Source organism: Portunus trituberculatus, chromosome 25, assembly GCF_017591435.1.
Source record: "Portunus trituberculatus isolate SZX2019 chromosome 25, ASM1759143v1, whole genome shotgun sequence".
Classification (NCBI taxonomy): domain Eukaryota; kingdom Metazoa; phylum Arthropoda; class Malacostraca; order Decapoda; family Portunidae; genus Portunus; species Portunus trituberculatus.
Genome location: NC_059279.1, coordinates 8,247,286 through 8,269,714, shown reverse-complemented (window position 1 = coordinate 8,269,714; position 22,429 = coordinate 8,247,286). Strand labels below are relative to the sequence as shown.

The following is a 22,429-nucleotide window of genomic DNA, read 5'->3' as shown; positions in this document are numbered from 1 at the left end:
TTTTATTCTTTCTTTCAGTGATTTCATATAATTATTCTGATCTATGGATGCTGAACCGTATAGATGCTTGATATGAGATCAAATAAATAATAAATAATAAAAAAACAACTTTTCCCAAATTTGATCGTCAGCAGGCAACAAGCACAAACCACACATTACCTACCGATGGAAAATTATCATAACCTACAAATCTACACAGGAACCAGGAGTTTATTTCAGGAAACTCAGGTATGGCGGTGCTTAAACATGCATTACCTAGACCACCTGAAGCCACGATCACCTGGAGTCACAGTGTAAGCCTAAGGATGATAGAAGGGTGACCTACATCCCGAAGGTGTGAGTGTGTGTGTACAGCCGGAAGGAGGAAGGAGTAGAAGATGGAATGTTAGATACTATTCACCTCATTATACAAGCAAAGACCACGGCACATTAGGAAACACTACTCTCTCACCACGACTATTTACGAAAACCACCAAGGAGATTAGCCAGGTTTTCAAGATTATTTCTTATGCTAATAATATAAATATTTAAATAATCCCTCACTAGAACAGTAAAAACTATAAAAAAAAATGTATACTTGAATTATGGTTGAAGTAGTCAGGGTGATGAAGGAACGTTTCAGAATATCGTTCCTCGCTGCTTACTAAAACACACACACACACACACACACACACACACTCTCTCTCTCTCTCTCTCTCTCTCTCTCTCTCTCTCTCTCTCTCTCTCTCTCTCTTTACGACTACCTCCGCTCCTCATATGGATCCCAATCATTATCTCGGCCGCGGGACAAAACTAAAGGCCACGACCCCCCTCCTCTGAACAGCGTCTCCTCGTTAGGAAAGGGCGGTGCACGAAGCATTCTGATTAAGGTCGCCGTGGCCAGAACGTGTATTTCCCCGCAGGTGATAACAGTATCTTGGCCGCGATAAGGAGCGGTGTCTGACTGCGTCTTTATTATGTCTCTTACTTCTTTTTTTCTCAGTTTTGTCTTCTTTCCAGCATCTTTCAGTCTGTTGTCTTTCCTTCAGCTCTAGCCTTTCATGTCTCCAGCATTCGTATCTTTCTTCTATTTCCTTCATGTCTTTTTCATCTTTTTTGGGTCTCTCGTTCTCTTCTGCTATTTTTTTTTTCTTCATTTCAAGATATTTTGTCTTCCCTGTGTCTCTCTGTCTTTGTCTCTTCTTCCCCTCGTCATTAGTCTCTCTCTCTCTCTCTCTCTCTCTCTCTCTCTCTCTCTCTCTCTACTCCCTATCTCCCATCCCCATGTTCGCTGGTGTCGTCAGGTCGCGCATCGCCGCACACGTTCCCGTTATTCCTACACACGCAAAATATACACGTAACCCGTAACACGTTTCCAAACTTTTTCATTTCGTAACATTCATACGAACACTAATACCGTGATTTTATCAGGTCGTTTCTTGTTTTCTCTACCAATGCAACAATTATCTGGCTTCTACATGGTAATATACACCTCCTGCTGTGTACTCAGAGGAGGCGGTGATGGTGCAATGGCTCGCAGCTGCTAGAGTGAGGTGCCCAGGGGCTCCATTTGGTTAAGCTGCGTCATTACACAGAGGAAATGATACATGGTGGCAGAGATGATAGGTGACGCGGGCGGGAGAAATAGACCATAAAGAAAAGTACACCCTGACTCAATTTTTTCCCCTCCCAGGAGATGAACTGTAAACGAAACCCAGCTCGATAAACACACGCCACTATAGACCCTATAAGGCCCATCACCACCACACACTACCATGCAAACAGCAACACTCACCTCCCACTGCCAGCACAGGACGCAGCCACACGCTTCACTACGACATACCTGCAAAACAAGAACACATACAGTTACTCACCACACACGTATCGGAGTGCAGTGAAAGGCAATAAGGTTAAAAAAAAAATACAAGCGAATCGAGGATAATCGTGTTAGGGGTTGGTGAAAGCGTTAAATGAGGCAGGTGTGAGGAGGGAGGGATTGAAGGAACACAACGGAACACAAAGAAAAACAGCAAACCAAGATTATTTTTCATCCCTAATGGGATAATTTGTGGAAGCAATACTTACACTAAAGTGATAAACAGATTCGTGTAGACAGCATAGAGCAAAGAATGAAGGTGTAAGAGAGAGAGAGAGAGAGAGAGAGAGAGAGAGAGAGAGAGAGAGAGAGAGAGAGTGGCCGGCGCACGAGTGAGAGTTGCTGGCTAACCAGATGACCTCTGAGCATATTTAGCCCGACCTTGGAGAACTCTCACCAAGGTGCAACTCTCTCTCTCTCTCTCTCTCTCTCTCTCTCTCTCTCTCTCTCTCCGGCACTCCCATCAGTGAAAACTACACAAGTGAAACCCAGCCAATAATTTGAGTCTCCCCCCCCCAGGGTTGAACAAACGCTATTCTGCTGTTGACGTTATTTGATATTAAAAAGACGTAATGAAGCCCTTTGTTGGGGAGACGCCCCGGGGAGTGTGAGATAAATTAATGATGGGGCCGAGGGAGATGGAAAGCTGCCGCGGGACTCTTGTCACCCTGCCTGTCTTCCTCCCCTCCCCATCAGTGCCCCGGGGTGACAGCGCAGCCACAACGCCGCCGCAGGTTCTCTCAGGGGACACCGAGGGGGAAGAGCAGGAACGGGCATCGCTTTCTCTTCACGTAACTCATGTTTTTGGGTCTCCGCAGATCTTTCCTGTCAATCTCACCAACTTCCATTCTCTCTCTCTCTCTCTCTCTCTCTCTCTCTCTCATCTAATCCATCAATTATGCAAATTAGTCAACAGCCTCGGCAAGAAATTAGGAAGTTTTGTCCTTCTCCGTCTTTCCTTTGGCCTCTTTTGTCACACTTCATGTTGATCTTGTTTCCCTCCCTCCACACATTAAGTCAAAGGAAAAGTGCCAAAGAAGACCTCGAGGACAGAATTAAGGCCTCTTCTCAGTGCCACACGTGTCTTGGCACTCTTGGCACCCTCAAGGTAAGACTGTCACTCGGTCAATACTGCAGAGCTACCTGGGCACACACGCTTACCTGACCACGCTCAAGTCACGGCTCTCCAAGACACGGCCACGCTTAACTAACTTTCACTTCAGTAAGGTCACAGACTTGAGTCAACAGTAGGTGCTAAAAAGGTCACAGGGGTAAATTTGCTAAACTTAATGGTGATTAAAGCAAAGGTTCAAGAGAGGACTGTCTAGCACGAACGAGGTCAGGCTAACACAACCTCCCTTTTCCTGACTGACAGGCTAACTAAACATGTCTCTCCACGACTCGAGCCACGCTTAGGAAATATTTTGTAGGACCAATTAAACTCGACAGCGCGACGGAAAACATCAGGGCGGGGAACATTTAACTCAACGTTAACATTTATCGCCACGCCTTGGCCTTCCTGAAATGCAAATGAGAAAAGGTCACTACTGAAGTCGCTGAAGAAGTACGTTAGAACATGCTGAGTAATTAGTTCGACCTAAAATTAATTGGAGATAATTAATAGAGTAAAAACGAGTAACTTCAATGAAATCCAACGAGCGTGAGTCAGCGGTGTGAGGTGAGCAGCTGCGGGAGTAAAGGGCAGGTGTGTAAGTTGGGGGGTACTGGGAGGGGGGTAGCAGGTGTGTGTGTGTGTGTGACTGTGTGTCTGTGTGGTATGGAGGGAACAGCGTGTCTCACCTGGCTGGATGCTTCACCTGCTGACAAACGAAACGTGTAAAGAAAAAAATATGAATAACGTGAACTACTTAACCCTTCAGCTCTTGTAATTACCCCTTTGGTCCATCACCCTACACACCTGAACGTCAACTTTCCGCTAATATATTCCTACATGCTCCGCTACACCGTCGCATCTGTGCTGGCTAATAACTGCAGGTGTCTTTGGCGGTCCATTCACAACGTTCTAGGTTCTGTAACGCCTCAGAGCTGCGGCGCGAGGGGGAACACGCGGTAATCCACATCATTAAATTCGAGAGGGAAAGAATATCGATCTGAGGGGACGCGTCTCATAACCGTCGCAGCGGATCAGAGCAAGGCGGCGTAAACGAACGTATGGAAAAAACTTACCTCGTTAAATATAATAAAGAATACCTCGTTACAACATAATGGACCTTGGTATTTAGTTATGACGATACGTTGATGCAATATCAACTCCCCGCCAGGGCTTACGTATGTAGCGAAACCTTATCCAGTGTGCTAACTTGATTATGCCAAAGATATCACGTCGAAATCAAAGGTCAGTGTCTGGTGGGATGGTGTCACTGCCCCGCTGAGCCTCATGACACGTGGCCGCTAAGAACCTTACGCACCTCATCGGGTTAACGCACAAAGGGGAAGGGTTCAAAGGAAGGAAAATCAGCTCCGGAACTGAGAGCGAATGCCGGATTATAGACGAAGGGGAAAATGTTGCTTGAATACGAGGAAACTGTACTATTTGTTTTTATTTCGAGGTGGACTGAAGATCTAAAACAGAATTGCAACCTGAAATGTACACGAAATTACGCCAAAATTTGTCTTGAAACTAAGCAACAAACATGTATATCAATATCCTTTTGTTTCTTCAATCAATCTTCACCACCTTCATCTGCTAATTCTACCCTAAAAAGTATTGTCTTCTAAAACTATCGAGTGTATTGTATTGCAGCATTGGTCTGGGCAGCAACACAATACACCTCGGCAAGCAATACAGTCTTACACCTTCCCTGGTATGTAATGGGAAAATAAACTCCAACTAGTCTCTTATTGCCGTTACAAGATCAAATATTGAGAAAATTGTGGTGTTTCAGTTTTAGGACCAGACGAACAGGGGATGAATTACAAGGGATGTGTGTGTATTACAAAACTGCGAAAAAAAAAAAAAGGAGAAACACGTGCAATATGAGTTTGAGCTGATGCTAGTCTTAAATAAGTTATGACAGCAGCACAGCGGGGGAGAGCAGAGGGAAGGGGAAGGTACGATATGGTAATGGGAGAAAAGGGGGAGGACGGTGAGAAAGTAGGTAAATGAGAGGAATGGATAGGGAAAAAGAGATGAAAGAAAGAAGAGGGGGAGTAGATGAGATGATGACGGAAGGGATGAACTGACGAAAGAAAGGATAATTAAGATGAAATGAAGGAAGTACAAAGAAAGAGAAGGGGGAAGATGTGATGAAGGAGAAAGTGGCATAAGATAAAGATAAGTTCCTCATACACCAAAGGAAAGATGATGGAGACAAAATGTGGGATACAGGTAAATATGAAGAGGAGTGTAAAGATGAAGAAACCCAGTCAAATTAGAAATACGACGGACATAAAGTAGACAAAGATAAAGAAAATGGAAGTGTGGCATTCAGGTAAAAATCCAGAAAGGTTAAAGAGGCAAGCAGTGAAAATTCTCTAAGTGTGGCATATACCTGTAATAAGCACATATGAAGGGGGAAAAAGGCATACAGGTAAGAATTAGAATGACGACACAGAAGGTAAGAATGAAGAGTTAAAAAATGAAGGAAAGGAATTGTGGCATTCAGGTGAAGGGTGCAGAAGGGTTAGTGTGGCATGCAGTGAAGATTACAGGTGGGGCATGTACTTGTAATGGACAAATATGAAGGAGGAAAGTGGCATAAAGGTAAAAATCAAATTGAAAGACACAGCAGGTAAGGATAAAAGATTAAAAAAGGGTTAAGCGATTAGCACAAGTGGGTCTTCCAGGGAACAATTCAACTCACAAGATCAATACCTGAACACTCATTAAAAGACGCCGTGATGCCCTCCCGCCTAAACCCGATTACTGCACCACTTAAAATTTCCCTTCATTCCCTTTGTCTTGTCCCTCCAAACCCTCCCCTCCGATCTTCCTTCCCTCCGTCCCTTTCTTTTCCCCTCAGTGCCTTGCAATCTACTCCAGCCCGCCCAGGACGGGCCATCTTCTTTCCACCGCCGCCATCTCAACACCCAAATGGCATCATAAATATTTAAGAGTCTATGTAAACTTTTTTGCACCTTTTCTCCTTTTTTCACCTTTTTCCACTGCTGGTTTTCTGAAGTTATTTCTTATTAACTTATTTATTCATCATTATATATATATATATATATATATATATATATATATATATATATATATATATATATATATATATATATTTTTTTTTTTTTTTTTTTTTTCCACGTGGAAGATAACTATTCTAGGGTTTTGGTTGAGGGATTTTATCTAGTATAATTATAATTCACCGATTCTTCGTTTTCTTTTTTCTTATTCTTCTCTTTTATTTGTTTATCTTACTACCTTCCATTCCTCTTTAAACACCTTACGTCCTTTTGGGAACATTTTAGATTTTTCATTATGAGATCTCTAATAGAGAACCCAGGGAGTGACATCATCCTTTACGCCTTGCTAAATTTAGCTATATATTTTACGATCATTCATTTCTCTTTCCACAACTTAATATTATACTTTTTGCGAGCATTTCATAGGTTTCATCAGGAGATTTTCAATAGAGAATCCAGGGAGTGACATCATCCTCTCCCTTGTAATCTTGGAGCAGCCGCCGCCCGTCTGGACAGCATAACCCGTTTTGACTGGGCAGGTAATCTGAGCGGCCAGACGTGCGGCGCGTGCTGGCCAGCGTCTCACGTGTCGCCAGGCGTGCATAAGCCAGGTCATTACACGTGCAGCACACCTGCCACGTGCACCTGGGGGGGCGCGCGCGTGCCGGCAAGAGAGAAGGGGCTTTGCAGGGGGCGGCGAGCGCGGCTTAGAGACGATAATTACACACAGTGGGTCTCCCGGAGCTGAGTGAAAAATAGTAATTGAATCTGATGACTCAACTCGGGAGAGGACAAGGAGGGATGCTGGAAGGTAAAGGAGGTGGGGTGGCTGCTGGCGGTCCCTACACAATCCCTTCTACCCTCCATCATGAGCAATAAGCCTCCTAAAATGCCCTTCCAAACCTGTCCTACCCACGAGGCGCCTAACAGAGCATACAGAACCATTCTTTGCCCATATATGTGTTTCTCCAGATGCAAACCTGCTCCACACATCAGGACTCCCTCGCCTTTGATTCATCTAGCCTTGGTAATTCACGTGCGATCGTAGAAAGCTCCAAGAAGGTGAGCTAGTCTTGGGTAGCACCAGTCTGGCGCCCGATGACTATTCATAAGGACTTGTAATTGCTTGATAAGTATTGTAATATTGTAACTTGCAGCTCAAAAGTAAAGAGAACATGAGAGCAGCTATTCTTAACGCTTGGGAAGTGTTGCCCCGCAAATTCGAACTGAAACTAGAGAGAGAAAAAAAAAAAAAAAAAAAAACTAACATATGCAATCATAATCAACACGAGTACACACACACACACACACACACACACACACACACACACACACACACACACACACACACACACACACACACAACTCCAACCTGAACAGAGAACTACCACACTTACCCCAACCTGCCTGAGGGTATCGTGTCAATCATTACCAAGCACTTTCACTCTCACTGAAGCCAAGTTATGCAATGTTAGTATTGAGTCGCGTCTGGCGGGGGCTAAGGAGCGTTTGGCCTGCACTGACATCCTGCAGGTCTTCACTAACCATACATGAGGAAGTGCTGGTGGGGATTTTCCGCTTCACCTCTAGTCTCCTGTGTTTACGTGTAAGCTGATACTGAACTCGTCTTCTCTTATTAAGCAGCTTATATTATTTTCAAGACAGTGTTGAACGTAAAGTATTAGATGTTTAACTCGAAATGTATAAAGAAATTGGTTTATATCGAGTGGTTATTGCCCATTTAATTTCCAGATGGCTGCAGCTCTCCTCTCCCTGCACTGTTGTCCCACACAATCCTGGGTTTAATGGACCGCCTCCCGCTGCCGCGCCGCCCACACACTCCCCACTCGCCGTAAAAGGTAAGCTCAGAACCTCCCCAAATACGGTGTCGCTGTAAACCTGATTTGTTCCCACCTGAGTCGAATTCTCACCGCAAACCTTTTGTTGCATCTGCAGACCCAACAAATCTGTGGCTTATGTCCACGCCAAGTCCTCTCAGTGGTTCCCCTCGCGTGCGGAGTTCATGATACGCACTTGACCTTCCTACTGGGGCGTGCCGGAGCAGGGAGGAATAGTTTGATATGTGAATGGATTATTTCTAAGCTCAAAGGGGAGGAATGTTTTTAAAGAGGACACAAGATTCTTCATCCAGCTCAAAAGGAAGTTAAAAGGTTAGTGTTCTCGTTTACAATATTGAGACTATAGTATACTGAGGAAATCTACATAAGAGTCTACCACTAATCCCTCGTTAGGTGAACACATTCTATAAACTTTCATTCGCATCAGGAAAACATTACCTGGCCATCCGATTATTGCCTACACTGAAACGTCTTTCCAGATTTATTTATTTGTATAACTTTCCATTCCTCTTTCCACCATTAAAGTATTTTTTTGAGAAACATTTCAAAGGCTTAATCGTCGAATTTTTCAATAAGTACCTATTTTATACCCAAGAACACAACCACCGCGGCACGACCTGGCAGGAATAGTGTCCAGGTGAAAGGGTGAGGCTGCAGGGCAAGTGAAGGGCCGGTGGTGGCGGTGCAGGACCCCAACCACTGGAACGCCGCCACTGCCAGGATCCTTGCACCGTGACCACCACCAGCACCACTACCACCACCAGCACCTGACGTAGCTCCAGGATTACTACACCAATCTTCTTGACCTAATAAGATCACCTCCCGGGCTTCCTTCTTACCCATACACACACAAGACCGTCTTATTACGTCTCCACTTCTTCTCTTGCTCTTCCTTCTCTTCCTCATTATTTTCCAACTCTTTTCGTTTGCTTCTTTCTTTTCGTCTGTCTTTTTCTTCATTTTTCATCTACATAATTTTCTCCACTCTGTTAGTTTCCCTCCTTTTATCATCTCTTTATTTTTCTTTTCTTTTTCTTTTTTTTATCTTTCTTCAGCTTTTTTCTTTTTTTCTTCTACTGTATCCGTTTCTCGGATATTTCTTTTCATTTTATCTTACTATTTTTTCATCTATTTTCCTTCCTCTCCCTCCAATTCTACACTCACTTTATTCTGACGTCATATTTTTTTTCTCCTTCTTCGTTAAACATTCCAAAAGAAATTCAAAAAGAAACTCACGTATGTCAAAAAAGATTCACACGCATCACTTCGCCACCGTACCACGAAAAACTACACCTCTTCCCTTTAGCATAACAAGCCTTCATCACGCTCTGTCATCCACCGCACGCCATCACATGCTGCTCCAAAACTCTCGCTTCATACACACTTTTTCCCTCTATCTTTTCCCTCCACTTCTCGTCTCATCCGTGGCTTCTATAGGAGATACTAATGGATTTGCCAGATCCCCTCACGGCAGCTGAGTATTCTTACAAGACGCACCTTCACAACCCGGTAGCGTGAAGGGAGGCTAGGCTGGGCTGGGCTGGGCTAGGCTGGGCTGGGAAAGAAGCCGCGAGAGAGGACGCAAAAAAACGGAGGGAAGGGGAGATGAAGGGAAAGCAAGATGATTTAGGGGAGCCTGAGCTAAAGGGAGGATCACTAGTGTTGCAAATATAGAGTAACCTCTCTCTCTCTCTCTCTCTCTCTCTCTCTCTCTCTCTCTCTCTCGAGAGAGAGAGAGAGAGAGAGAGAGAGAGAGAGAGAGAGAGAGAGAGAGAGAGAGAGAGAGAGAGAGAGAGAGAGAGAGAGGAAGCCCGGATGAGAGCCAGCCTTGTTGTCTCCTGCAGTGTATGATAGAGCGACTGTGACTCAGCCTCCGTGTGTGTGTGTGTGTGTGTGTGTGTGTGTGTGTGTGTGTGTGTGTGTGTGTGTGTGTGTGTGTGTGTGTGTGTGTGTGTGTGTGTGTGTGTGTGTGTGTGCGCGCGCCCAGCTGCGGTGTGAAAGGAACTTAAACCTCCACCAGTACAGCTTCAGGAGTCCAATTTCCTCCCACAGCAACACTCGCTTCTAGGGTATGAATGATGGTCGTTCGGGACATGGAGAGAAAAAGTGCCAAAAAAATTATGATGAACGAGAAATTGAGAGACGATGATCAGTGAAAGGCTGCGAGTGGCTCTGGGAAGTGACGCAGGGTGGAGAAAGTGATGGATGGATAGACTAGAGGAAGGAATGAGAGGAAAAAGAACAAAGTGGGAAGGGAGTCATGTCACTGTTATAAAGTAGCGGAGGCAGTGTCTTGTGGCGCCCCTTCCTCGTGATGGATGAGAAGACTATGAAGAATATGAAGGAACAAGAGGAGATGCATAGAAGGAAGTCATGTCATGGCCTGCACTGACATGTGATTCACTACGCAGCCTTGAGTCACTGCCATAAAGTAGCGGCGTGAGGCAGTGTTATGTTGTGGCGTCCCTTCCTCGTCCCTTCGCCAGCCAGACCCCGCCCCCAGCCCGCTTCCCTTCAACTCTCGTCTCATGCTTCGCCACGTGACCCCCATCCGTCCCTCCATCCATTCCCCTCACCTCCACATTCCACCCCCGCCAATGACCAGCTTACTTTCAGGATACAACACGCACTTATTAGCATACGCACTGTCTGTCTCAACACTGCACAATAATGGAGGGTTTTCAGATATTGCAGTGCTTGGAAGCTAATATTCTAAGCCACTAAGCCTCTCATATTCACAGGTTATCACGCCCTCATGTATCTCCTGCTTGGGTCTGCTTGTTCCTGATGCTACACGATGCTATCAAGAGCCTTAAGAGAGCCGTTTGTTGCAGCTGTGGAGGCGATCATGTGCAGCGGTTGTGTCTGCTTGCCCCCAACCCTCCTGCTCTTGACCTTGGTGAGTTAAAAGCCGCAGCAACACAAGATGCCTCGCGTCCCTCCTCGCCCAGCCACACCCCCTCCCCCTCCTGCTACCCACACATCCCTCAGCCCTCTCCCTCCCTTCACTCCATTACTGTCTCTGCACTACTCCACTCCACGCCACCCCAGGCTGGCCAGAGTACCCATTATGCACTAACTGCACCCACGCTCGCACGCTCTCACACGCCAGTGCCACTAAATCACTGCTAAGGTATCTCCCTGCACATCACCGCACTCTGGTATTAACAGCGGATTTTTTTTTGTTACCGATTTCCTGGCGTGGCTGAAACACCAAACAAAAAGGTCGACGCTCTGAACAAGGAAGTCAAGAAATGGGAGAGGAAGCGTCCAGCAGGAATCCAATAAGGAGGTTATGGTAAGGAGCATCAAGCAGCACGCGAGGCACATTGTGGAAGGCGCTGCTGGGACCGCCACACTTCCCACTGCTAGAAATGACACTTGACACCCGCGGCGAGGAGAAGGCGAGGACGCGGGACCTCCCTCACCCACGCTACCGCGACCAGCATCCCTCCCTCACTCAGCCACCTACTCCTCCTCTCCCCTCACTCACCACCTCCCCGCTCCCCTTTCTCTCTCTCTAACTCTCCACCTCCCTTCTTCACTTTCTCTCCCCTCAGGCTCCCTCCTCCATCCTTTACGCTTACCAACCGCCGCCCTTTCTCCTTTTTCACTCCGCCTAACTTCTCTGCTCCCAGAATACTGTTGGACAAAAACCTTGAACACTTTCTGTACCCAGCGACATCTCACGAAGCCCAGACACGCACCGGTCAACAACCTACTAAGTTACCCCGATAAGAAACGTATCCAAACCCTGGGAAACTGGAGAGGTCCTTCACACTCACCCTCGACCGCATGACAAAAATAATCGTACACGTAACTCGGCGGTGAATGCATAACCAATCAATTGCGCAGAGTATTTATTTGCGAAAGTGTAATCTTGGTGGTCATTACGTCAAGATCCTTAAATGGGTGTCCACTCTGCCACAAACAATGGGAGGACTGAGTGAAGTAGACATGAGGTGTATGTATTCATTCATAGACGCCCTACACGAATAGCAGCCTTTACAATATTCAGGGTGTCAAATCGGTGGTCTTGCTGAAAAATGTGTGATGCTCAGTATTTAAAAGGACAAGAGGAGGAGAACGAGAGGGATCCAAGAATAGTGATGTGTTTGTAGCCTTTCAAGGACTTAGGAACAAAAGATGACTTAAAGCAGCTAACGCGTGCTCTGAATTACACCGACAGTCTTGTACTCGTACTTGTTAACACTCACACGTGACGCTCTGACGAGGCGCTGAAGGTAAGAAATGGCGGGGAGAAGACCTTGGATCAACATCATAAAAAAAAGTAAACACACATTTGAATATATACAAACGTGACTTCAGCAGAATTCTGACGTAAACTAACGTAGAAAGGCCGGCATTAATTCTCTCTCTCTCTCTCTCTCTCTCTCTCTCTCTCTCTCTCTCTCTCTCTCTCTCTCTCTCTCTCTCTCTCTCTCTCTCTCTCTCTCAACAAAGAAGCCTCAACACCAGACCACACATGACTCACACCAACACCACCACAAGTTACGTCCACATTATCCTTTGTACTTCAACACACGACGTCTTGAGCCTAAACACAGCCCCTCACCTGCTTCCCCTCACCTGTCATCTCTAAGCACCTGTGCCCGTATTTCCCCACCTGTGCCTCCGTGTCAATTCATCATCACCATGTGTCTCTTGTTACTACATTATCATACAGCATTCTAAAACCCTTGTTGACTTATCTAAGGCACTGAGGCAGCATCTTGAGGCCTTCAGGAGCTCAGTACCGCCTCCATCTGTTGACAGTCACCGCCATCCTGCACTGGGGCTAAATATATCTTCTGTCGCGATGAGGGGAGAGGGAGAGAGAGGAGAGGGAGACAGGGGAGAGAGAGAGAGAGAGAGAGAGAGAGAGAGAGAGAGAGAGAGAGAGAGAGAGAGAGAGAGAGAGAGAGAGAGAGAGAGAGAGAGAGAGAGAGAGAGAGAGAGAGAGAGAGAGAGCACTATCATCTTGGCATCTGACTTGATAGTACGGCAAGAATTACAAACAGGAAGGGAAGGGAGAAGGAGGGGAAGAGAGAGGAGAGAGTAGGGGGGGAAGAGAGGGAAAACAGGTGACTCAGCGTAAGGGAAAGGTGAAGGAAAGGAAAAACGCCAGTCAGTGGAAAGGAAGGGCAAGGAAGGCAAGTGATGGGGAAGGGAGGGGAAGGAAGAAACGGAAAGGGATGAGGGAAAAAGTGAAGAAGCAGAGGGAAAACAAGTGATTCAATTTAAGAATGGGAGAGAAGAGAAGAGAGAGAAGAGAAGGGAAGGGATGGGTGGAGGGAAGAGCAATGAAGGAAGGGAAGGGTGAGGGCAAAACAGATGAGTGAATGGAAGCTTAAGTGATGTAATGGAGCTTAACTGTTCCCTGCACGGCTTTGCATCAACAGGCGAGGGATTACTGCACACCATAACACAAGATAATCTACATTAATACTGACAGGATTCACATACAAACTTCACCGGTCAATTGAAACCAAGCGAACTTCAACTCTTTGTTAAGTGAGCGTGAAACTAATACACCTAATAAAACCCAACAATACAAAACGAAAACACAAAGCTGATAAAAGAAAAAAAAAAAAAAAAAAAAAAAAAAACAGCAATTCAAGAAAGAAAGCGAATTAGAGTCTCAATCATTATTTTTCTTTTGCCGAAGGGATTGTGGGTGGAGAGAGGAGACAGGGAGATAGTGAGGGATGGGGGAATGGTGAGGGAGGGACGTGAGGGCGTGATGTGACCCAGATTAGTGTCGCCACAAACCGTCAATGGTAAACTAACTGTGATTTCAGGGAAGGGGTCGCTAACAATCAAACAAGAGGTAGAAACAGAGAGAAAAAGAAAGGTAAGGGACTGAATATATAGAAAGAATTAAATGCTGCAGTATTATTTCAGGGAAGTGGTCGCTAAGAGTCCTACGAGAGATGGAAACAGAGAAAGAAAAGTCTGTTAAAGGAAGAACTGAATACCTCACGCCAATACAGAGTCAATGCTGGAGTAACTGTGATCTCAAGGAAGAACACCGAGTCAAGCCAGAAGCAAAAAGAGATATAGTAATATATAGAAAGGCAACTGAAAATCTTGTACCAATAGTTGATGTGAGTACCGGTAATCCCAGAGAAAGGTCAGCTAAGTCACGTGAGAGGAGAGCAGACAAAGGAAGATAGAAAAGAAAGGACTGGTTAATACTACAGCACCTAAATTGATAAAAGAAGCAAGGAAAAGAAAGAGAGGTCAAAGAAAAAGGTCAAACTCTATAAAAGTGTCGCAGATTCGGTAAAATGTTGAAGCAGTTGTCATATTCATGAGTTTACATAGGATCACTCAAGGCACGGTAGTAGTACAAAGAAGACATATTTTTCAAAGGTATTGAAAAGTACAAAAGGTAAAAATACATTCTAAAAGTACAAGATGCAACAAAAAAAAATAGGAGGTAAAATTTTGAAAAAGTAAAGCAAAGGCCAAAAAAGTATCAACTGGCAAAATAAAAAATAAAAAAGTTAAAAAAGTACGACAAAAAATATACGAAAAAATGAGCAGAAATGGTTCACATCCTTCTGTCACTGGCGGGTCACGAACTGCAGGCCCTAATTTCCCTGTGGGCATGATATTTTTTTTCTTTCCCCTCCCCCCCGCACTCTCTCTCTCTCTCTCTCTCTCTCTCTCTCTCTCTCTCTCTCTCTCTGACCCAATCACCGCTAGAAAGTAGATTAATCAGGTCACACGGGTCATGTCTGTTCCACACACAGCCACCTGAGGCCTCAACACCTGGGGCAGGGCGGGGGTGATGGTTGTGAGGGGGGTGGGGCGGGGGCGGCTGGTGGATGTGGGCTGGGCGGGTGATGTCAGGCCAACTCCACCCTGACACTTTCCCCATAAGGCAAAGAAGCTGCCGGCGAGACATGGATTCCTTCACTAAACAAGACACTGCCCTCCCCTGCGGATCCTGTGTAATCTGTAGGAACCCCGCGGCACAGGTACACGTCATAGGTTCCTTCCCTCTAGGCCTCCTTTTTGCAACTAGCACTATATTCTGACTCACCATATTCTGAAACACTTCCGCTCGCACCACCAATACACTTAAAATAGTTTAATTCAAGTTACTCGGAAGTTTAAGGGTGTTTTCATAGTTCCAGTGACAGATTAATAAGATTTCCACGTCCCTGACCGCAGAAACAGTCTTAGGAATCTGGCTAATCGAGATATCTCGGTGCCCTTTGAAAAATAGTCATGGTGAGAGAAAAAAGCATTTCTGAATACGGATCTTAAAATACTACGAGATTTCCTATTGAAGTGACAATCCTACCCTTTGATTTTCCTCCTATGTTTTCTCTTAAGGTTTCACTACCACATTCATCAACTTACGTAGTAGAAACGATACTCATCACTTGATTTATCCCATGTACATATATGCTTATAACTATAAAAGTTTCGAAATGGCATCATAACAAAGCTCTCTCCTACATAACTTGTCTCTTTTCTATACTCCATTTAATTTACTTGAAATTTACGTAATCACTACAGTAATTTTCATTTTCATAAATCAACAGTAACAAACTCATTTCTATTTTACTTTACCTTGATGTATTCTTTTAAAGTTCTAGCAACTAATAAAACTTTCACTCTCTGTAATTCATATCACAAAGCCCAACATATTCACATGACTTCTTCGTTGAGTGTTGTTTTAAACGTTCATCACACACTCATCACAGCACCAAGGTTTCCATTCACTCTTCAGTCCCAGAACTCAGCAAGGTTACCAAAAGCGCTGGTCTTGTATAACAGAAGTACCAATTGTTTACTCACCCTGAGGGAACAACACCACTGCGCCAGAACATTACAAACACTCACCTGGAACGAGAAAAAAAAAATAAATAAATACAAAACAGTAATTACAATACTGAGAACATCACTTTCAATGATTAAGACACTCAGAAAAAATCCACAGTAATTACAATACTAAGAACATCACCTTCAATGATTAAGACACTCAGAAAAAATCACTGACTCTAAATCACCATAACATCAAAACATACCTTACTTTCTTTTAATTAATGCAACACACTGAGCCACATTATTAAGTTACTTCAGAAGACTTTCTATACCAATAAGCCTAATGGGAAGCAGGTGTTAATAACCTCAGCGAGATAACTGAGCGTGAAAGTTGCAATGAAGGCCAACTTGGTAACTGTTACTCTCGAATCGAAAAAAAATAATTGCACTTTTGCATTTACCTGAGACTCTTAGAGGGGAATACAGTGTTATAGGTACAGAAACAAGAGTAGGACTGGTTATTCTCTCTCTCTCTCTCTCTCTCTCTCTCTCTCTCTCTCTCTCTCTCTCTCTCTCTCTCAATGAAATAAAACAATGCTACGTAAAATAGAATAAGGGGAGGTATAGACGAGGCAATGGTGAGGAGAGAAAGAGAGACAAAGAAGAGATGAGAGAGAGAGAGAGAGAGAGAGAGAGAGAGAGAGAGAGAGAGAGAGAGAGAGAGAGAGAGAGAGAGAGAGAGAGAGAGAGAGAGAGAGAGGGGGGATAAGGAATGGTTGTTGGAGGAAGGGAAGCGAGGGAAAGAGATGGAGGATGGAAAGAGAGAGGTGCAGTGATCCGTAAGAGGTCCAACACTCGCATTTCTCTTCCTCTTCCACTCCCAAATATTGCATCACGTCTTTTCCTCCATCAAATGGGAGGTTTAGGTCGGGAAGAGTAGTATTTTTTTTTTTTTTTTTTTTATTTAAACATAATTTATACAGAAGAACATGTACCCAAAGGCGCACTGTCGTGTGCTACCTATTCTAAGGGTACTACAATCTATTTCTCTACAATATTTACAAGACTTAAAAATAGATAATATACAAGATGGTCAGCATGTAAATGGAGCACTGTTCTTTTCACTTCACTAGCACTATTCACGCACTGCACTACACTGAGTGTCACGTCACAAAGAGTGTCAGAGGAGTTGGCAGTGTCTGTCTCCACTTATGTGCCATCAGTTTGACACTGTGTGTGTTCATCTCCTGGACGTGAGGCACCGCGGCCGTGAACAAGTTCCACATCCTGGAGACGCGTCCTGCGAAGGTGCGTTGATGCTGACACCCGTGGGATCGCGGCACCTCTACGGCGTCACCACCATTGAGCACCGTTCTCGTGCTCCGTGCGGTGACTCTCAGAGGATGACGCAGCCCTGCCAGATGTGGCACTCTTTGCACCTGTGCCTTATGGAACACTACGATCGCCGCCACATCTCTGCGGTGTTCCAGTGAATCAAGGGACGCTCAGGCTCTGGGTGAGGTGGTATTGCAGCATCTACTAGCCGTATGGCGCGGCGTTGGATGCTGTCCAGTCTCCTTCTGTGTGTGGCGGCACAGGACATCCAGGAGAGAGCTGCGTACTCAAGGTGGGGCCGCACCTGTGCCTTGTACAGCAGCAGTCTCCCCTTCCTGTCGAGGAAACTGGCGATCCTTCTGAGAGCGGAGATCCTGTGAGAGGCTTTCTTGGCAATGGTTTTGACATGGCTGTCAAACCTCAGCCCTCGATCCACCTCCACTCCAAGTATCTTGACGTCATCTTGGAGTGGGAGAGCAGCAGCCCAAAGACAACTTTCCTGCCATTGCTGCCATGGCGGCTGGGGACCGAGAGACAACCATTGCCTGTGTCTTCTCCGGCGCGAATGTCACTTGCCAGCGAGCACCCCACTCCTCTATCACTCGTAGCTGCTGATTGATGGCCTCAGCAGCCCGCCCACTGTCCTGGCGTGGATAGGTATAGGAGAGGGTGCAGTCATCAGCATAGGCCTTGACTCCTGGCAGTAGCTGGAGAAGATCATCCACGTAGATATTCCACAGGAGTGGGCCAAGAATTGAACCCTGTGGCACTGATGCCTCCACAGGCAGGGACTCAGATGTTTGCCCGTTGACAACCACCTTGAGGCTTCTGTCCTGCAGGTAATTTCCCAGGAGTCGTAGCAAGCCACCCTGGATGCCTTTAGCACGAAGCTTTTCTAGTAATCCGTTGTGCCATACTTTATCAAAAGCTCCAGCTATGTCCAAAGCAACCACTATAGTGTCCTTGCCGTCGTCGAGGGCGTCCTGCCACTGCCTGGTGAGAAGCATCATTAGGTCGGAGGTTGACCTTCCAGGTCTGAACCCAAACTGTTGGTCTGAGAGGAGGGCATTGTCCTTGAGATGGCTACACACCACCTCTGCCACGACCCTCTCAAACACTTTACCCACCACTGACAACAGGGATATGGGTCTGTAGTTTTTTGGGTCCGTCCTGGAGCTTTTTGTGTGCAGGAACTACTCGAGCCTCCTTCCACACTGAAGGCCAGACGTTTTCCCGTACACAAGTTGTGAACTTGGGTGAGAGGGGCAGCCAGTTCCTGGGAGCATCGCTTCAGCAGGTGCGGGCTGATGTCATCAGGGCCGGTGGCTTTCTGTGTGTCCAGCCCCTGCAATAATCGCTTCACCTGCTGATGCGTCACCTCCACCATGGTGACAGTCTTCTCACATTGCTGGACCAGCTGAGGCGGTGGCTGCTGTGGATTCCCCACCTTCATTTTTCCAGCAAACAAGGAAGCCAGCAACTGTGCCCTCTCCTTACTGCTGGTGGCGACAGTACCGTCCTGCTTGCTGAGGGAGGGATGGATTCTTGGTGGCCAGTTCCTGTTTGTCCTTAACAAGGGACCACCAAGTTTTGTTTCCTACGCCAGTGCCACACAGTTTCCGGCGCAGGCTTTCCTCCCACTTTTTTAAGGCCCACTTGCTGGTTACCACCATCCTCCTGCATGCAGCCCTATGCAGGTCCTTGTTGCGCCGAGTCGGGTTCCTCTTGTAGCGGAGCCAGGCAGCATACTTTGCCTCAGCAGCAACACGGCAACGGTAGCCAAACCATGGCTGATCCGTCGGTCTGGTGGTGTATTCCCTGTGTGGGACGTGGCGTCTCTGGAGGGCGAGAAGGTGAGAGGTGAGTGCAAGTGCTTCACTCTCTGCTCCTCCCTGTAGCAGAGTGGCCCATGGGGTGTGGGTCAGGTCGCGGCGCAGGGAAGCCCAGTCTGCTTTGTTCCACAGCCAGATGGTGCGGGTGGTGGCCTCGTCCTGAGCCACGCCCACTTCCAGCTGTGTCAGTACAGCGTGATGATCAGAGCTGCCCACGAGCCCCAGCTGATGACACTGAAGCTTGTCCTCCTGGTAGTCTGAGATGACAGGGTCTAATGTCCCTCCTCGTTCATGTGTGGGGAAGGTGACATGATCTGTCAGACCCTGCACCTCAGGAGATTCTCGTAGGCGTCTCTTTCCAGGTGGTGATTGAGATCCCCCACAATCAGCACGTGGCTGCAGCTGTGTGCCATCATCAGGTTGTCTAAAGTCTCAGTCAGGTACAGGAGTGAGTCAGGCCCTTGTCGCGGGGGGCGATACAGGGCACACAGCAGGAGGGCTGAGCGGTCTGCCAGCGTTACTCGGAAGTACATCATCTCCATCAGTGGAGGCGTGTCTATGTCGAGTAGCTGGGCCTGCATTCCTTCCTTGAAGCAGACAGCCACTCCACCTCCTGTTCGCTCCTGTCGGTCCCTCCTCACCCAGTGGGTGAAGCCCTGCATCCTGCCATACGTGGGCTCCACCTCACTGTTCAGCCATGTCTCTGTCACCACAACAACGTCTGCATTGTGTCGTTGCACACAGTTGTGGTATAAGTCTGCAAGGTTAGTCCGGAGACCACGGACGTTGCTAGAGACGACCTTTAGTTGGCGGCGGGGCAAGCTGGCTGTACCATGGTGAGGGATGGTAGTGAGCGAGGCCTGCTAGTCCGAGGTGGTGGTTAGGGTCCGCGGCCGACTGCTGGTACTGGTGAAGAGGAGTGGTCCACTGCCGCCCCTGGCTCTGATTCCAGATACCAGGCTGAGGAAGGAGTGGGCGAGGTTGTGGTAAGGACTGAAATGAAGTGAGGTGGTGGGCGGGCTGAGGCGCTGCAGGTGGGAAGGGTGTGGCTGTGTGTCTTTCCACCGTAAGGAGCCGCTGTAGGAGACGCTCCTGACGTAAATCGTCAGTTCTGGCGTGGCAAGTAGCAGAAGTGTGTCCTTTCCGTGAGCAGTACTCACACACTTTTGCCTTGGCTCGCTTTTGTGTCTGCTTGGTGGCCTGGTGAGTCCTCAGTCCTTCGCTGGACACCTTCCTCGCGTCCTGCTGCACTTCCCTCTTAGTTTTCTTTTTTCTCCAATCTCCTGAAGTGGTCTGAGGAGAGGTTCGTGGGCGAACAGAGGCACCGCGATCTACTCCGTTCGCTGTGTTTATGGAGGAAGAGTCCCTGCTGCTCTGTGTGGCGGTAGACGTGGTAGTGAGTACCGAGCAGTCACTCTGTGTGGCAGAAGGAGTGACAGTGGACGCTGGGGAGGTGTCACAGTCGCTCTGTGTGGCGGTGGAAGCAGTGGAGGTAGGCGGAGCGGTCGTTGTTTCCCGGGCAGGCGAAGGGAAGGTGGAAGTTGAGAAAACAGCTGCGTGGCGGAGCTGTTGCGGTTTATCCGAGCTCCACCACGTCCTCCACCTCTCAGAGTCCTGACAAACCACCTCCCAGTGTTCGTCAATTGACTCTGCGTGGGCGCTGACTGCCTGAGAGCGTGTGGCTACTTGCGTCTGGCGCTGTTTTGACGCTATCAGCCTGTCTGCTACTCTGAGAGCCGCAGCAAACACGTCTCTGTGTTGTATGATCAAGTCTCGGTCGTCCTGGAGGGACTTAATCACACAGTTTTGTTGAGAGGCTTCCTCAGTGAGCTTCTCAACTAGTGAAACTAGCTCTCCTCTCTCAAGCCCTCCCACTGACTCTCCCCACTATCGTCCGGTAGTGGCGTTGGGGGTGTATCAGTCTCCTCGATGATGTAGGTGACGGGGTCCGGGATGTTTGCTTGGAGTCGTAGCTGCTCCGTGTAGCTACACTTGAAGACTGGCGTATCCCCAAGGCAGCTGTTGTGACAAAGGTTACGGCAGGTTTCCTCGTCACAGCTCACGTGTTGAGTCTTAAGTGTTGCTTTGCCACAAACGCAACACCAATTCTGTGGCTGGTAGCCAGGCAAGTCTCGCCTGGCTATGGGGCGATGGGCGGGGCTAGACATTGAGGGAGAGGATAAGTGATTCCTGGGGAATTGTGGAGCCAGGTGTGGGGGCGACAACGAGTGTTGGCTCTAAACGACACGTGCGACACTAACACACTCGTGAACACAGACACTGAACACTGGCACAGAACACAAAGCACTTCCCCACAGGCGCACAAAAAACACACGACACTAACTACCTCTCCCACAAGTCAAGCCAAACCAGCCACGGAGAGAGATACAGGTTGTTTAAAAACTACCTTGGAGAGATTTGGCAACTGTGTGCTGCCTTAGGCCTCGCGTCAGGTCAGGCCCGGGTCTCGGTCACTGCACGGGTACAAACACTCTTTTCAAGTGATTTTTCAACACTATTGCAAGGCTTAGCACACCTTACACTTTTACATGGACACCAGGACACTTAGCACTTCAAGCACTGAAATTTTCACAACACTGCACTTTGTTAAACCACTGTAACACCACGAAAACACGGAGCTACCACGTGCGTGACCTCTCTCTCTCTCTCTCTCTCTCTCTCTCTCTCTCTCTCTCTCTCTCTCTCAAACAAGTTTCAACATTTGCTGTAATTTACTCCACATTTCTCTCTCTCTCTCTCTCTCTCTCTCTCTCTCTCTCTCTCTCTCTCTCTCTCTCTCTCTCTCTCTCTCTCTCTCTCTCTCTCTCTCTCAAGTTTCAACATTTGCATGTAATTTACTCCACATTTTTCTCTCTCTCTCTCTCTCTCTCTCTCTCTCTCTCTCTCTCTCTCTCTCTCTCTCTCTCTCTCTCTCTCTCTCTCAGTACGTAGTTTTGATACATTTAGTAAAAGTTGGCGCAGGTTTTTTTCATGCATATTGTGAAGGCAAAAAAGTTTCATATTTATTAAACTTTAATACTCTCTCTCTCTCTCTCTCTCTCTCTCTCTCTCTCTCTCTCTCTCTCTCTCTCTCTCAATGATGACCGTAAACAGAAACGCTTTGCTCTCACATTAAAACTATTTTCAAAAGATACAGAGAAGATTGACTGGATTCTGAAGTGTTCCCCCTGTTGATAATATATAAATGTTGCTAATCTGTCACTAGAACCATAAAAACACGCTTATAAACACATGTGACTTCATCCAGAGCCTTTTGAAAGTAGTGGAGGTGCAGGCAGAAGTGTCTAGGAATGTGTGCCTTGGTCTCACGCTCACCACGAACATACTCATCAATATTAAATGCAAAACAAAACCAATCAAATAACATGTTCTTACTCACCCCCAAACCTGCTCTTGAGCCCCGCGGTTTGTACTTGTGTGATACCGCGCCGCCTTATCGCCTCTTCCTACACAGACGACCCTTATCTCAGTGAATGCGAGTTACATAGACTTAAGTTTTTTGCATCACTTTCTAACGGCTGCCTCTCGCTTGCCCGGTCAGTCATGTGGGGAGCTGTTTCTTTATGCGTTCACATTTAAAAGTTATTCTCAGCCTTCAATTC

At 46.9% G+C, this 22,429-nt stretch overlaps 1 protein-coding gene across 1 annotated transcript in view; it reads right to left on the bottom strand.

Moving 5' to 3' along the window:
* The window catches only part of LOC123508646 (serine-rich adhesin for platelets-like), a 66,740-nt gene extending 64,516 nt beyond the window's left edge, over window positions 1-2,224 (bottom strand). Inside the window, exons 1-2 of the mRNA XM_045262490.1 lie at window positions 2,215-2,224; window positions 1,775-1,848 (exon numbers count right to left, since the gene is read on the bottom strand). Coding sequence (XP_045118425.1) covers window positions 1,775-1,848; window positions 2,215-2,224 — 84 coding nt within the window. The remainder of the gene's footprint in view (window positions 1-1,774; window positions 1,849-2,214) is intronic.
* Between the last annotated feature and the right edge of the window lie 20,205 nt (window positions 2,225-22,429).